Source organism: Pseudochaenichthys georgianus, chromosome 22, assembly GCF_902827115.2.
Source record: "Pseudochaenichthys georgianus chromosome 22, fPseGeo1.2, whole genome shotgun sequence".
NCBI classification, from domain to species: Eukaryota; Metazoa; Chordata; class Actinopteri; order Perciformes; family Channichthyidae; genus Pseudochaenichthys; species Pseudochaenichthys georgianus.
In genome coordinates this window covers 20,052,036-20,066,501 of record NC_047524.1, presented here as the reverse complement: position 1 = coordinate 20,066,501, position 14,466 = coordinate 20,052,036, and the positions used below count along the sequence as shown (strand labels likewise).

General features: G+C 43.2%; 2 protein-coding genes across 4 annotated transcripts in view; one reads left to right on the top strand and one right to left on the bottom strand.

The window, feature by feature from the left end:
• The window catches only part of tfb1m (transcription factor B1, mitochondrial), a 39,683-nt gene that overhangs the window by 11,723 nt on the left and 13,494 nt on the right, over window positions 1-14,466 (bottom strand). The gene's annotated exons all lie outside the window — the stretch shown is intronic.
• Window positions 535-6,501, top strand: LOC117467710 (claudin-20). Its single transcript, XM_034111537.2, has 2 exons — window positions 535-1,017; window positions 1,647-6,501. The coding sequence occupies exon 2, from the start codon at window positions 1,833-1,835 to the stop codon at window positions 2,553-2,555; it is 723 nt and encodes a 240-aa protein (XP_033967428.1). The 5' UTR covers window positions 535-1,017; window positions 1,647-1,832; the 3' UTR covers window positions 2,556-6,501.

Below are 14,466 nucleotides of genomic sequence, written 5' to 3'. Positions count from 1 at the left end.
ATCTTTTCAATGTTATATAGATTTTGCAACGTGGTCATTTCTTATCTATTAACAACACCTGTTTTGCATTGTGATGACTGAGCAGCTAGATTCTTAATGTGTTGGTTAGTTGGAATTACACAGCAAGAAGGTTTCCCAAAATTCTGAATAAGGTCTCAAAAACAAATCACTCTATATAGCCACCACCTGCTGAAGCAACAAAGCCCTTCTGCAAAACGTTTAGCTTATTAACGTTGCAATTGTTTCCCTTATTTTTATTAAGTTAAGTTAAAGTATTAATTTCACAAAAATCAATTGCTGAGACAGGAAATAAAAAAAGTTATATTCTCAATAGTAGCCTAATAGTCATACAATAAACTAAAAAAAGAAAAAGAAAAAAAAAAAGAAGAAGAAGAAAGAAATGTAATCATTCCTGGAATAATAAGGGGAAGTATTTTCTTTAAGGGAAAGAGCTTTGAAGAGTTCAAATTTGCTTAGACATTGTATCTATAAAGACCGATTTTGGCTGAAATTTGAAACAGATTAATTTAAATACGTTCAGACAATACGAAACAAGTAGCTAATTATCTAGCTAATTTAAAGTAAAAACGGTTCAGCAGGCTGTATGAAACGCGATGAGTAACGGTTGACTGTTGTCATGACAGTAGGGAGTGACAGAAGTACAGTAGCAGTCGGTGATGAACAACCGTTTATGAAGTTGTTGTGAGGCAGAGACCGCTATTCTCCAGCACACACACCGGAGAGGGGGGAGAGAGAGAGAGAGAGAGAGAGAGAGAGGGAGAGAGAAGGAGAGCGAAAGAGCGCTACGGTTATTTCTCCCAGGCTCCGGTCATGCCTGTGTGGTCGCTGGAGCAGGGATGTCCTCTCAAACACTGTCGCTGAGAAAATGGATGTGTTGAACGGACCCGCGAACCGGGCTGAATCCTCCTCACCAGCCGACTGTGTTTCCCTGAGTGACTGTGTGTGTTTGCACGACCACTGCGAACAACGTGACGCGCCAGCTCTGCACCAGCCGGGGTAAGGAATTATTTCAACACCGCTTTCCCCCTGCTCGGATCATAAACAACAGCAAACAAATAGGACTGTACGTCGAGCTTATTTTTTTTAAAGCAGGCTTGCCTATTTATTTAGATTTTAAAAGACTACATTTCCGTTTCTACGAAGTCCGACAAAATAGTATTAACCCAAAATGTGTTACATTTATAAAGTTTAATATTGGCGGCAGAAGAAAATGCTATTTAATTTTAAGCTAACGTTCTGTAACTGTTAAAATGGTATGCAAAAATGTTGAGGAAAACAGCAATTAAATTAAAGAGGTGGAATATAGAGTAAGTGAGAGCACTGCAGCTTTAAGTCCACACTGCTATTGAGCATTGCAAATACCAAACTCATTTCTCCCACTCCAATAACATCTCCATGGGGCTCTGGTAAGGAGAAGGAGAGCACGTAGAAAATGCATACATGCAGAATAACACCAGTGTTTGGCTTACCCACTGTAAAGTCAGTCAGAGCCAGCTCTTACCACTTGTGCTTCATGCTGCCCTTTGTTTCAAGCCAGAAAAGTCTGCGCTCGTGTTAGGTGAATGAGGGGGGGGGGGAAGAAGGAGGGAGAGCACAATTCAATTTCTCATTTCACTCTCCTCCAGTCCAGGGGAACCGCAGTTGAAGGGCTGAGGAACTGGAGATTTGACTGACAGCTGGTACACCGCTTACAGAAGGGGGAGAGAGGCGGCTGGGCAGTGGGGTCGTCGAGCCTGGCTGGCGCTGGGTGAATGCTACCTGGAGAGGACAGGGGCTGAGGAGAAGGCAGCAGCATCAACTCGATAAGGAGCATGGCATCCACGGGCATGCAGATATTTGGATTTGTCCTTGCGCTGTTGGGCATCATGGGTGCTATGGTTGCCACTCTGCTGCCCAACTGGAAGGTCAGCGCAGATGTGGGCTCCAACATCATCACAGCCATTTCCCAGATGCAGGGTCTGTGGATGGACTGCACATGGTACAGCACCGGCATGTTCAGCTGCACACTCAAGTACTCGGTGCTTTCACTACCTGCGTACCTGCAGACTGCCCGCACCACCATGGTGCTCTGCTGCGTGATGGCTGCCATGGGCCTCTGCCTTGCATCCCTGGGACTAAAATGCACACGTTGGGGAGGTGGACGGCGCTCCAAGCGGCACGCTGCCATTGCCAGTGGCGGCTGCTTTGTCGCTGCAGGTTTTCTGTGTCTGGTGCCGGCTTCCTGGTTTACCAACGAGGTCATCACCAACTTCCTAGACTCCAATGTGCCAGAGAGCAATAAGTTTGAGCCTGGGGGTGCTGTGTACGTGGCCTTTGTTTCAGCTGGATTCCTTTTTGTCGGTGGGTCCATCTTCTGTATGTCCTGCTCGGGGAAAAGGCATGGCCCCCAGGACATGGTCCTGCTCCCTCCCCCTGACAAACTGCTGTTCCAGCAGCAGCAGCAACAGCTGCTCCAGCAGGAGCTCCAGCACCAGTACTGCTCTCTCTCACCATTAGACAATAAGACCGGCTACAGCCTGCAGGACTATGTGTAATAAAGCAGCGCTGTGTACGCTACGGCTAAAGGGAGACGAGCCTGAGGGGGATCCATCACGGCTTCTGCTACACACCAAGGCTCCTCTCCATATGGAGGTGGAGGATGGCAACAACTTTGAATTCATTTTCCCTTCTCCTCTATCTTGTTCTTCTCTCTTTTTCTGTTTTGCAAGCACAAGCAGTGGAGGTATTCCCTAAGCAGCACCTTGGAACAAACAGTGTGAATGTGTAAGAGCCGGGAGAAGGTGCTGCAGCATCGAAGGAAGCCGCTAACCAAATGCAGACATCTTTCATCATTAAATCACAGAAAGAGTTCCCTCAAGGATGGAAAAAAGCAATCATTTAGCTGCTATTTAGACGGTCTATTTACAATCGTCTGTTACCCTCTTCATTTCCAAAATAGGCATTTTAATGCCTAAGAAATCTTTTCATAGCAAGCCATTGTAGATTTTCGTAAACTTATCCACTAGAATGCTACGAGGAATCGATTGAAATAAATAGTCATATTTTTGTTAGCTACTAGAATGATGTTGATATTTTGCCTCCAAAGCATGCTGTGTGGAGCCTGTCTGTGTATTAATACAGCGGCATGCCTGCCTGGTAGAAGACTGAGACATAGCCACAACATGCCTGTGCCTGAAAAGCTGTAGAAACATTACCCTGCTGTAACTGTTCAAAGAGGACTGTCGAGGAGGAGATGTGGACTGCTGGGCTGGAGAACAGACAGAAAATGCAGACTAACAGTTGCCTGTTTCTCTCTGCGGCGGACAATATGAGAGAGACGGAGAGAAATTGATAGAAAGAGATACAACCTGTAAGCAGAGTGGACTATCTGCTGTTTAATATTTACATCAAGACAAAAACATATTGCCTGTAAGTAGCAGCCACAGATCATTACCCATTCCTGCACGCCCTCATAGACATGCACACCACACTCTCACTCGTGTGTGTTTTTGTACACAGTAAACAATCAGACATGCCGGCTTTCTGCATGTGCTTTTCACATTCCTCCCCCACACTGCCATGGAAACAGAATTCAGCATTCAAATATCTGTATTGTCCGGGGGTACGTGCATGTCAGTCATTGATTTGGAGTTGTTTACGGGGGCATCTTTCGCTCGAGGCATGGCTCCAAAGGCTTTAAATCAGAGCCTTAGCTCACACTACTTTCACTAATCCCCTTTATTAGTCAGGGACATGAGGCAGCATCCCTTTTACACGGTCACAGGTTTTGGAAAATGCTGCTATGGTGTCTATACCATGCGAGCAATCTCACAGGGATGAGCGGATGTTTAATGGTGCATTGGCAGGCTGGCGAGGAGTAGGCGGAAAAGGGGAAGCTTCTTGAGACAAGGTCTGCTGGGTAGCTGTGTGGCAGGCAACTTAAAAAAAGGTTCGAGTCATTCTCCATATGTGACTTGTTTTCAAAGTGCGTCAGCAGTGCGCATATGCTACATGTCTGCACCTGCAGAGGGTCTCAGTGTCTTAAATTGAAACCGCTTGACTGAGCCACCATTCTTCTCTTTTCTACCTGCCACTCTCACATTTGTTGTCTGTCACATGAATGTGAACGCTGACAAGAGAACGCTGATGCATGTTGAAAGCATGGCCACCCCGATGCACACTCGCTCATCACCAAATCTCCCACCTACTCATATGTCAGGAGCACTGTTACGCTTTCCGACAGTGATGAGTCTTCTGCTTGTTACTGGGGGAGGGATATATGAGGTTTTCCTGCTGGAGACAGGCCTTGGCAGTGATGTAAAGAACAGCACATTCTCTCCTTCTCTCTCATAAACATGCAGCTTCCTGGGGGGAGCAGATGGCAAAGCCCAGCTCGCCACCTGCAGGCTGCTGCCGGCATGCCACGGGCATCTCTGTGGGCACCACTCTAGGGCCAGGTTTCTACCCCACCCTGACTTATCTTGCCCAGCGTCGACGACAGCCGACAGAACGGGCCTCCTGACAAAAGCTCACTGCCCAGGCACCATAACCAATGCAATAAACAAAGAAGAATGTGCCATGTCATCAACTTATACCGACACACGTCATGTGTTTTGAGAATGTGCCAAATCGTTTCATGATGACACGTTTAATACTATCTGGAGTTCTTTGGGTTTATTTTTTTATTGCGTTGTTTGTACATGAATTATACATCAGCCAATGTTTTATGGATTTGTGATTTGTTCTGCCAGACTTAAGTCTCAAGTCGACTAGATGCTTGTGTACGGTCCAGTGCAGCTTTTGAGTTTTGAGGGTTATTTTAAATCCTCTGTATTCCTCATTTCCCAAAGCACAGCAAGACTTCCCCGGGATAAGAGTTTCATTGGAAAGACATGTGTGGTATTTTCTACATATATATTTTGTATTTGTTTCAGGATTTCTGGTTTTACTGTAAGTCTGTGACAACTGTACACAAGTATCTGGGCTTTCGATGTGTTTGTTTAAACTGAGGGATCAGGATTCTCTCACATTGTTTCAATATAAAATACAATTTCATGTTCATACCATATCTTCTTTATAAGAAGACTCCTCGATGCACCTTTGCTTGTGTTACTTTATTCAACAGCAGTGTGTTACCAACGGCTGAGCATTCCGCCATCCCTGGACCAGTACAAATTACGGGTGTGACGGTTCACAGAATTCACGGTTCGGTACATACCTCGGTTTGGGGGTCATGGTTCGGTACGGGTTCGGTACAACAAGAAAAAGCAACAAAAAAAGTCCCAAATGCATAATGCCAGGTTTGTTGTTATTTATTTTTGAACAGTAGTGCAAGTTTCAGTTTAAAAATAAGGAACTCTAACATTTTGAATAATTAACTGTATTACACTGTTAAAAACAAACCACAAACAGTACCCCACACACTCAAATGCCCAGCTAACAAAAAGGTTCAATAAACTGTAAAACTAAAAAGAATGTCTTGAAAATATGACATCATAAATAATAAGAAATTGTTTCAAGAGCGCATAGCCGTTGAAATATATATGCCAATAGCTTCCGTTAATTATTTTGGTCTCTCGGCTTTCATGTCTATTGGCTTCTTAAAAACAGTGGGGATAAGCTGTTGAACTGCTGTTGTCTTTTGCCGGGCTCCAGTGATTGGCAAATCTGGGTGATGCTTTCTGACATGATTTAGCTGCATGTTTGGCGTGTGTTACCATTAGCATACCGCACCGCTGTCTAACAACGCCGACACACCGTCCTCGTCCGATCCACCACCAACCCGAAATGTTCCCACACAGCTGATTTAAAAGAAGCAGGTGGCATCCATGGTTCTAGCTCCTGTGTGTGTTATCTGAAATCGCCATAGCTACTAACTTTTCTTCTTCTTGTATTTTGTTCGTTTTGTTGTTGTGTTTCTTCTTGTTCTTCATTTGTTGTTTAAGGGCGGCTGGCAAACAGCTTTTAGGCGCAATACCGCCCCCTGGATTATAAATAGTGTAATGGATACTGCCCTGAATGACAGACTTTTTCCCCACTCGTAAAAAAAAGGCGTATTCGTCGTGTGACTGCATGTGCCGAACCGTGACGTCCGAACCGTGACGGGACGGGACAAATACGGATACCGTTACACCCCTAGTACAAATACATAACACTTGTGGCACGCTGGAAAACAAAAAGGGAACTATTTCTGTCTGGATTCAGAAAGAGAATAGGAGCAATAGATCAGCACGTGATTCCATTAGCTTATAATCGGCCATAGTGCAAGGTGACTAGGTCCTAAAAGTTCAAAAGAGTTAATACTCTCCTGCGTATACTGTACCAAAACATTGATTTATCATTTTGATAACTGCAGCTTATTTTTGTGAATGCTTTAGCACTTCTTACTTTGCCAGAGCATATTTGTGATGATTAACAGTTCACAGGTTCTGATACAGTTGTCTCAATGTGCTTGTGCAAGTAGTTCTATTTTTTACCAATAAAACTATTTTGTGAAAGCAACTTGCCTACTGCAGGTGGTCTGTGTGCAATCTTTCATGAGTGGGGTTGACAAGGATGGAGATAGCATTCATCTCCTCTGCCAAATGTACAGATTGTTGGATAGTGCAGGCTGTGCCGGGTGGAGCTGACATGCTGCTCATACACAGAGTACAGCAGTATCAGTACTACTAAAATATGCATCCATAAACATTGCTATGTGGAGATGGGTTTGAATTCTTCCTTTCTATGAGGTTAATGGTTAGCTCTGTTGTCAGGTGTATCTGATACACAGTCAAGAGGGACAACATGAAGAGCAGCTGTTGGTAATCATTAAAGATCAATAAAGGGCCTGTCAGATGACAGCTGGGATTTAATACCAACAGTACTCTACACCTATATTTATCTTATTATTATTATTTGCTGGCTGATTCAAAACTAATTGTTGGACAGAAATTCAAGAATTAAGTGTCTACATTTCATATTTTGATCCCCCAGAAAGCACCGACAAGCAGAGCTGAAACCATCAGTCGATCAATCAATCGGTTAGTTTATTAACAGATAAATGATCTGACAAATGTTCTGATAACCGATTTATTGTCAATCATTCCAGGTACTTTATTTGGAGGATGAGCTGCTTTTATTTGTCTTATGTGATTACAAATTGAATGTCTTTAGGTTTTGAGCAAAAAAAACATGCACTTTAATGACAAGCTTTCGGAAACTGTATTTGGCATGACTATTTTCTGACATTTTCCAAATGATTAATTAAGAAAATAATAATTATTATAATGATTATTTTTTAACTGTAAATGGTCCTGCTGAGTACAACGCTTAGTAACTTAATTCAATCGATTCCTATAAAGATATTTTGTTAAGGTTATTTTTTCTATAAAAGACGGATATTGGCTGTTAAATATTGTTATTATTATATAATTATTGGCCGTTAAAATAATGTATTGGTTAGTAAAGATGCAACCATTAATCACTTCATTTAGTAAATAAGGGACAGATAATTTGATCATGAAAATAATCTGCAGTAGATTGCAGCCCCGTCATTTAGGCTTTAATCCAGAAAAGGAAGAAACAAGACGTGCAAACGCATACAAAAATGTAAATTATCTCTTAGAAAGACAATCTTGAATTTCATAGAAAACATCCTGTCCTGAAAATGTGTTTCATAATATCGGCTTTGACTGAATAAAGACGTCTCTAGGAGCTTGTTTTAAAATCTGAATTGTGAACAGTATGTTATCCCACTTTAATATCTCCGTCATGCTGTAGCCTATACACTTCAGAAGCTTATTTAATAGTTACCCATCAAGTGTTTGAGCTCTCGTTACAGCTGATTCGAGCCTCATCTACACCCACTGAGTGAGAATGTGCTTTTCTGAAACAAACATGGATTATTCACGGCTCTCCCTCATTCTCCCACTCCTCTTGGTTATGCAACAAGAGTGCAGATCAAATAATCACTCCTCTCGCGGAGAAACGCTAATAAGATCTGCTCCTCTGTGTATTTAACCTACATTTTCCATCAAAGGCTTTCACCCCGAGTTGCCGCTACGACAGATCTGTGTGTGAGAGGAGGTGAGCGCTTCTCAATCGGAGGCTAATCATGCGTCAGGAGAATCTTTGAACTTCATTGCCATGTCAAATTCATAGCTTACAATACTGACCTTCTTGACCAGCAAATAACCTTTGCAACTGCATACAAAAAAAGGTGTGGAAGACAATGAAGCGCTGACCGGGAGTGTTCGTGCATCACACTGGCAGACACAAACAGCGAGACGGATATCAGAGCATGTTAAGCAACCGTCATTCCATCGCTCACTATTAGCGATCGCCACAGTGAGCACCCGAATGGCTCCAGTTTGTCACCATACCTAATGTCTGGGCTCTTTGTTCTGGACAGCTGTTATGCTCATGAAGGTTCATACTGGAGATATAATGTGGCCATCAACGCTGAGGAAGAATGACCTTCCTTTGTTGTTCGCCTCTGGTCCCAGGGCTCGTGTGAGGCTGGGGAATAATAGCAACGACCTTGGCTGGGGCGGTTAACTGCTGAGAAAGGCAGTAAAAGCTATGGAGATGACAAAAGTATCGCTTGTGGGAAAACAATACAGTCTGACAGTTCAAAAGAAGGCCCTTTAATATTTTAGCTTTGAGCACGGGGTGGGATGCGTGGCTGGGAGGACTCAGTGAAAGTGAGGGAGGCTAAATAGTTTAAAATCTGCATTTCTCTTGATGATCATCATGAGCTTATTGTTTTGTATTACAGAGGACTACAGTAGATAAGAGAGAGCACAGAAACACGATAACAAGAGAAGGCAGGGGAATACTTTCCCACATGGACAGAAACATTTATGCAATTGTAAATTTAGCCTAACATGCTCATCTTCAGGTTCATAAAGCATAATAGGGGCCTTTTAACTTGTTTTTGATGAAATAATCATCATAGCTGATCATTTCTATGATATAATACGACCTGTACTGGTATGACACCACATCAAATCTCCCACTAAAAAATAACAATGAATGATGCTTAACTTAACTTAACCTTCACATTCATATTTTAGAGCTTGATGCCTCCCATTGTGGCAAGCTTTTGTTTCAACGACTTCATTTGTTATTGCATCATAGCACCGCTGGCAATGACTTATTTGAAGCTGACCTTCTTTCCTTGGGAAATAGTCAGGGTTTTAGCATTATCCCTCGAACTACATGCGTATTCTCCTGGCATGCTCACCAACTAAACGGAGCTGAATTAGCTAAACTCTGAACGCTGACTCTGAGCAAACCCGGCACAGTTTCTTGTTAGGCGGAGCACTAGATCTCTGGAGATGTTCATAAGCCAACTCTGCAAACCTCGGCATTTTGTTTAAGAAAAGAGGACGAGGAGGAGGTGGAGGAGGAGAGTATTTTTAGCTTTTCTTTACCTTGGCTCCGTGATGAATTGAAACCAAGCCTTCAGGCGTTTAACGCACCGGCACGAGTCATTGAAATAACTTTGCCCGATACTCTTGATACCGTGTTTGACCCCGTTTGAGAGATAGGAATAGGCCTGGATGAATTGTGTGCCTGTGTGGCGGGAGGCGAGGAAGCACTGCCGCCCCTCGAAGTAGACTTCAGCTCTTACTGGGCCACTCCAGGTCACCGAGAAGATATCCATCACTGAGCCTGCCACTGCATTACAGCGCACTGAGGTGGGTCACATGCAACAGTGAAACATTGAATTCAAAAGGATATCATTTATTTTAAGAATGCACAGTTTTGGATTCCTCCCGATTTAAGATGAGCCAATATTTTGCAGATCCTTTTGGTGGATTGATGATACCAATAGATGCACATTTCTTCCACCTTATTACAGTAAACACTAAGTCTCAAGTCCAGAAGTGGAATTAGCATGTATACAGTATGTCTACTGTTATTGTGATGGCCCCTCTGGTATATGCAGACATCAAATCCAATGCTTTTACTCATTCACTGGGCACAAAAGAAAAACTTATTTCATTAGTAATATCATCCCTAATTATTAACGTTTTCCAATCAAAAGGTAATATATCTGCTGGGTTTTTACCGACAGAGTTGCATGTTGCATGTTTGCCAGCCTTAATGGATGTTCAATGCAGCATTAACATATTAAAACTCGGCTCTGCTCATCTGGCGTGTGCTCTTGGCCAACGATTGTGTACAAGGCGAACAGCTGTAGGGGCTCTCGTCCTGTGAGGCTCAGTTAGTTGGCGGGTGATGGCTGATGCAGCCATTACTCAGAGCGGGCTGCCGACTGGCCCAGACAACCATCTGCTGGAGGTACGCCTCGCTCTCCCTTCAGATCGATCTCTGTCATGAATCTGTCTTCCAGCGCTCTGTACTCTTGTGGGGAAAGCTTTGCACGTTTGACATCCTTTTCCCGCTCTTGTTGAATTCCATACATCACATCTGTCCACATTTTTTCTCTATTTATTTCATCTCACTGTGGTACGAGTCAGTTTCCCGTTTATCCATATGATACAAACATATTTATATCTCCACTTAGTTATCACTCCATCCTGCCAATGTATTCCTTTACCTTCAACTGTTTCTTCCCATCTCTGTCATTTAACATTTCCATCTCCCACACTTTTGGTAATGACTAACACAGTTGCAAGCTCTGTAGGCGCTCTACAGCAGAGCCAGCATGTTGCTCGTGATGGAGAATCTATTGCACGACTTATAGACCTGCCTGTGACGGACACAAGTTGATTTTAATCACATTCTGCCGAGGAAGCAGAGAGGCAGGGGGAGAGAGATGAGCAAGTCAACACGCACTCTTAAATCTTTCCAATCAGCCATCGTCTATGCAAAGAGGCAGTGAAGATGAAATTGGATGACTGAATGTCCGTATTGAAGATACAAATGCCTGGTAGCATTTTGCACTTGAAAACCCCTTGACCCCTGACAGGAATGCAAATTAGAAATATGTATAAGGACTAAAGCAACTGCAGTAAAGCAGCTTTTTGTCATAGCTTACTCCCTTAAAAGAGACCTTACAGATATATGTATAGCTGTGAATGACAGGAGCAATTTAAATAGTGCTCGATCTGTCCGTCTATGTGAGAATGAGCAGGAGGAGAGTGGCTAATAAGGAAAGAGAGGCAGCTGTGATCTGCAGCGGGACAGGGTTAGGGGACAGTGAGCCTCGGGGAACACCATCTTAGGCAGCCAATCGGCACTCTTAGAAACCTTCAAGGACAATCTCAGTCCGTCAATGTGACACAAGAGAGGTGCAGACCGGGGGCGAGAGGAACAAGACGGGCAGATTAAACAGGAAAGATAAGAGCCTATCAGCCCCCCCCCCCCCACAGACACACGTCAATACGGGTTGCTGATATAAAATAGATTAAACATTTCCCTCATTATCCTATTAGCCTGCAATGTCCAGCTCCTATAGATTCAACTAAAAGGTCCAACAGCCCGCCACCCCTCCAAGCCTTCAACTGGAGCCATTTCTAATCATTGGTATTGTGAACGGTTCAGTAGTTTCATTGCTTTTCATGTGGCTCTCTGTGACCCGCTGTTTGTGTGATTACACAGCATTAAAACCACTTCAAATGTTTGTTCACACTCCACTTACTGCCATATGTGTAGCATTGCACCTGCTGCTGTCTATTGTATTTGCCGTTAGGAATGTGGGGGTAGGAAAGCTAAAACAGCTAACCAACTAGGGATGGGAACGATTAATCGAATATTCGAAATGATTCAGGTATTCGAATAATTATTCATGTATTCGAATATGAGTTATGAATATTTTTATTACATTTTTTTTTTTTTATAAATTTTTTTTTTTGGGAGTGATGCCTAAGTTGATTACCTATTATCAAATTGAATAATTCAATGTATTTATATACGACAGTGCCATAGCTAAATGTGTTAGGTGACGTCTAAAGGTGTGTTTTGCTCCGCTCACCGGCCCCTCACAGCGGGCAGAGCTGCAGGTGCTGATCTCTCTCTCTCGCGTCCGGTTATACTTCACTCACGTTTATGTCCAAATCCATCAGATCTAGCTAGTTCTAGCCAATGATACGGCTGCTGCCCCTCCCTACACGCAGATCACGCAGACTCAAACCTCATCTTAGGCACAAATGTGGCGCAAATGAGCTCCGCAGCCGTTGCGAGGTTCCGGCGCTAACAGTTGAGCGTGCTCCCCCGCCCCCTGTCAACACTCGCGACACATGAGTGGCCAGCCTAAACAACAATAAGCGGTTCTTGGCAACCATGTGTGGCGGCAAAGTACATAGACATTTTGACTGGAGAGATTTAGTTTTGCCGGTATTCAACATTTTACCAGTCATATTCCGGTAATTATTTACACTCTAAGAAGAGTCCTACACAACAGACATGGCGTCAAAAAGGAGTAATGTGTGGAAATACTTCGACCAGGTTAGTGAGTGCGGTGTTGAGGTCAAACTATGCCAAATTAAACTTATATATACATGCTATACCTTGCTATACCCGCAACCTCCGTTCCTGCTGAGAGGGTCTTCTCTACAGCTGGCCTGATTGTGAATCGCCTCCACACATGAAAGCTGTAGGCCTATAGCTGTCAAACTGTGATCACCAGTTCAATACATTTGACAAAATCGACTTGGTTTCTACACTTATTTGAACATGTATGTATTTCTAAAAAAATCTTGAAAAAAAATGTAAAAAAAAAAAATTGGGATTTTTTTTTTTTATAGGATATGTACATTTCGGTTAACCGGTTAACCGTTTTTTGGGGGGTCGAATATTCGAATATACATTTGCTTTCAAATTCCCATCCCTATAACCAACCAGGGGCATCTACAGTAGATTTCTGCACAGAATTATCATGTGCCATGATTCACCCCCTCACTCACAGCTGATCAGAGAGCCTCAGGTTTAGTCATTATAAAGACATGCCGATGGCAGACAGAGACAATGGCCAGTTGTGCTTCAATTGAACACATCCCCCCTCATTAACACAATCAGAGATCCCAGAGCTTCAGTGGGAAGAAGATAATACCAATAATTAGATCACTGAGCCGATGTATTGGCTATAGGTATGAGTCACAGTCACACATGCTGTAGTAACCGAGAGAGACAGAGGAAGGAAGATAGAGGGCGAGATCTTTTATATTAGCTGGTGTTACTCCTCCATTATAATTAACTTCTTCCCATTTGCAATTTTCACTTTCACTAGTGCCATTAGGCATTCAGAGAATGAAAATATTCTTCTGTATTTCATATATTCCTTACTAAAAGACAAAAGTTAGCTAAGAAGACAAAGGGCTGTATTTTCTATATCTGTTAATGCATCATATAAATCAGCTTTTAGACAACCCACTGCTTTAGAAGTCTTTATTCCTGTATGCCACAACCTGAAATCCCGCTTCTGCTAGCCTTTGATGTTTTCCCGTAAATCAGTCATTGTTCACGCAATTTTGCGTAATTACTCTGGTGTGCACCAGTGAATAATGTCATGCCATAAAGCTTTTTATGAATTATAACACACGACATTCTAGTTAAAAAGGGACCTGCACAATGTGGAGGGTACGATAGCATTAATATGGTCCGTGTGCCGTGTGATCTTTTATAGGACACCAGCAGCAGAAGCCTGCTCATCAAACGGCCATCATCTCTCCTAATGATATAAATCTGACCCTGTGCCCATTAAAGCATTTAGTGGGGGGAGCTGGCCTGTGTGAGCGCATGTGGGAGGCGCTGATTCATCTGCAGTGCGTCCTCTCTGTTCATGTTTATACAGCACATACCACCTGCATGCTAACATTTCCAGCACGGTCCAGCATGCAGAACTCCATTTAGCTCAAGTTTGACATGCAAGACATTGGAGAGTGAGAGGAAAAAGCCCAAAAAGGCATCCGGATGGGAATTTGAAAGCAAATGTATATTCGACCACCCAAAAAAAGCGTTAACCGGTTAACCGAAATGTACATATCCTATAAAACAAAAATTGGGTAATCTGAATTTTTTTTTTTTTAATCCAATTTTTTTCCAATAATTTTTGGAAATAAATACATACATGTTTAAATAAGTGTAGAAACCAAGTCGAATTTGTCAAATGTATTGAACTGGTGATCACAGTTTGACAGCTATAGGCCTACAGCTTTCATGTGCGGAGGCGATTCACAATCAGGCCAGCTGTAGAGAAGACCCTCTCAGCTGGAACGGAGGTTGCCAAGCAGCGCTTATTGTTGTTTAGGCTGGCCACTCATTTGTCGCCAGTGTTGACAGGGGGCGGGGGAGCACGCTCATGAACCGTTAGCGCCGGAACCTCGCAACGGCTGCAGAGGGCATTTGCGCCACATTTGGGCATAAGATGAGGTTCGAGTCTGCGTGATCTGCGTGTAGGGAGGGGCAGCAGCCGTATCATTGGCTAGAACTAACTAGATCTGATGGATTCGGACATAAACACGAGTGAAGTATAACCGGACGCGAGAGAGAGAGATCAGCACCTGCAGCTCTGCC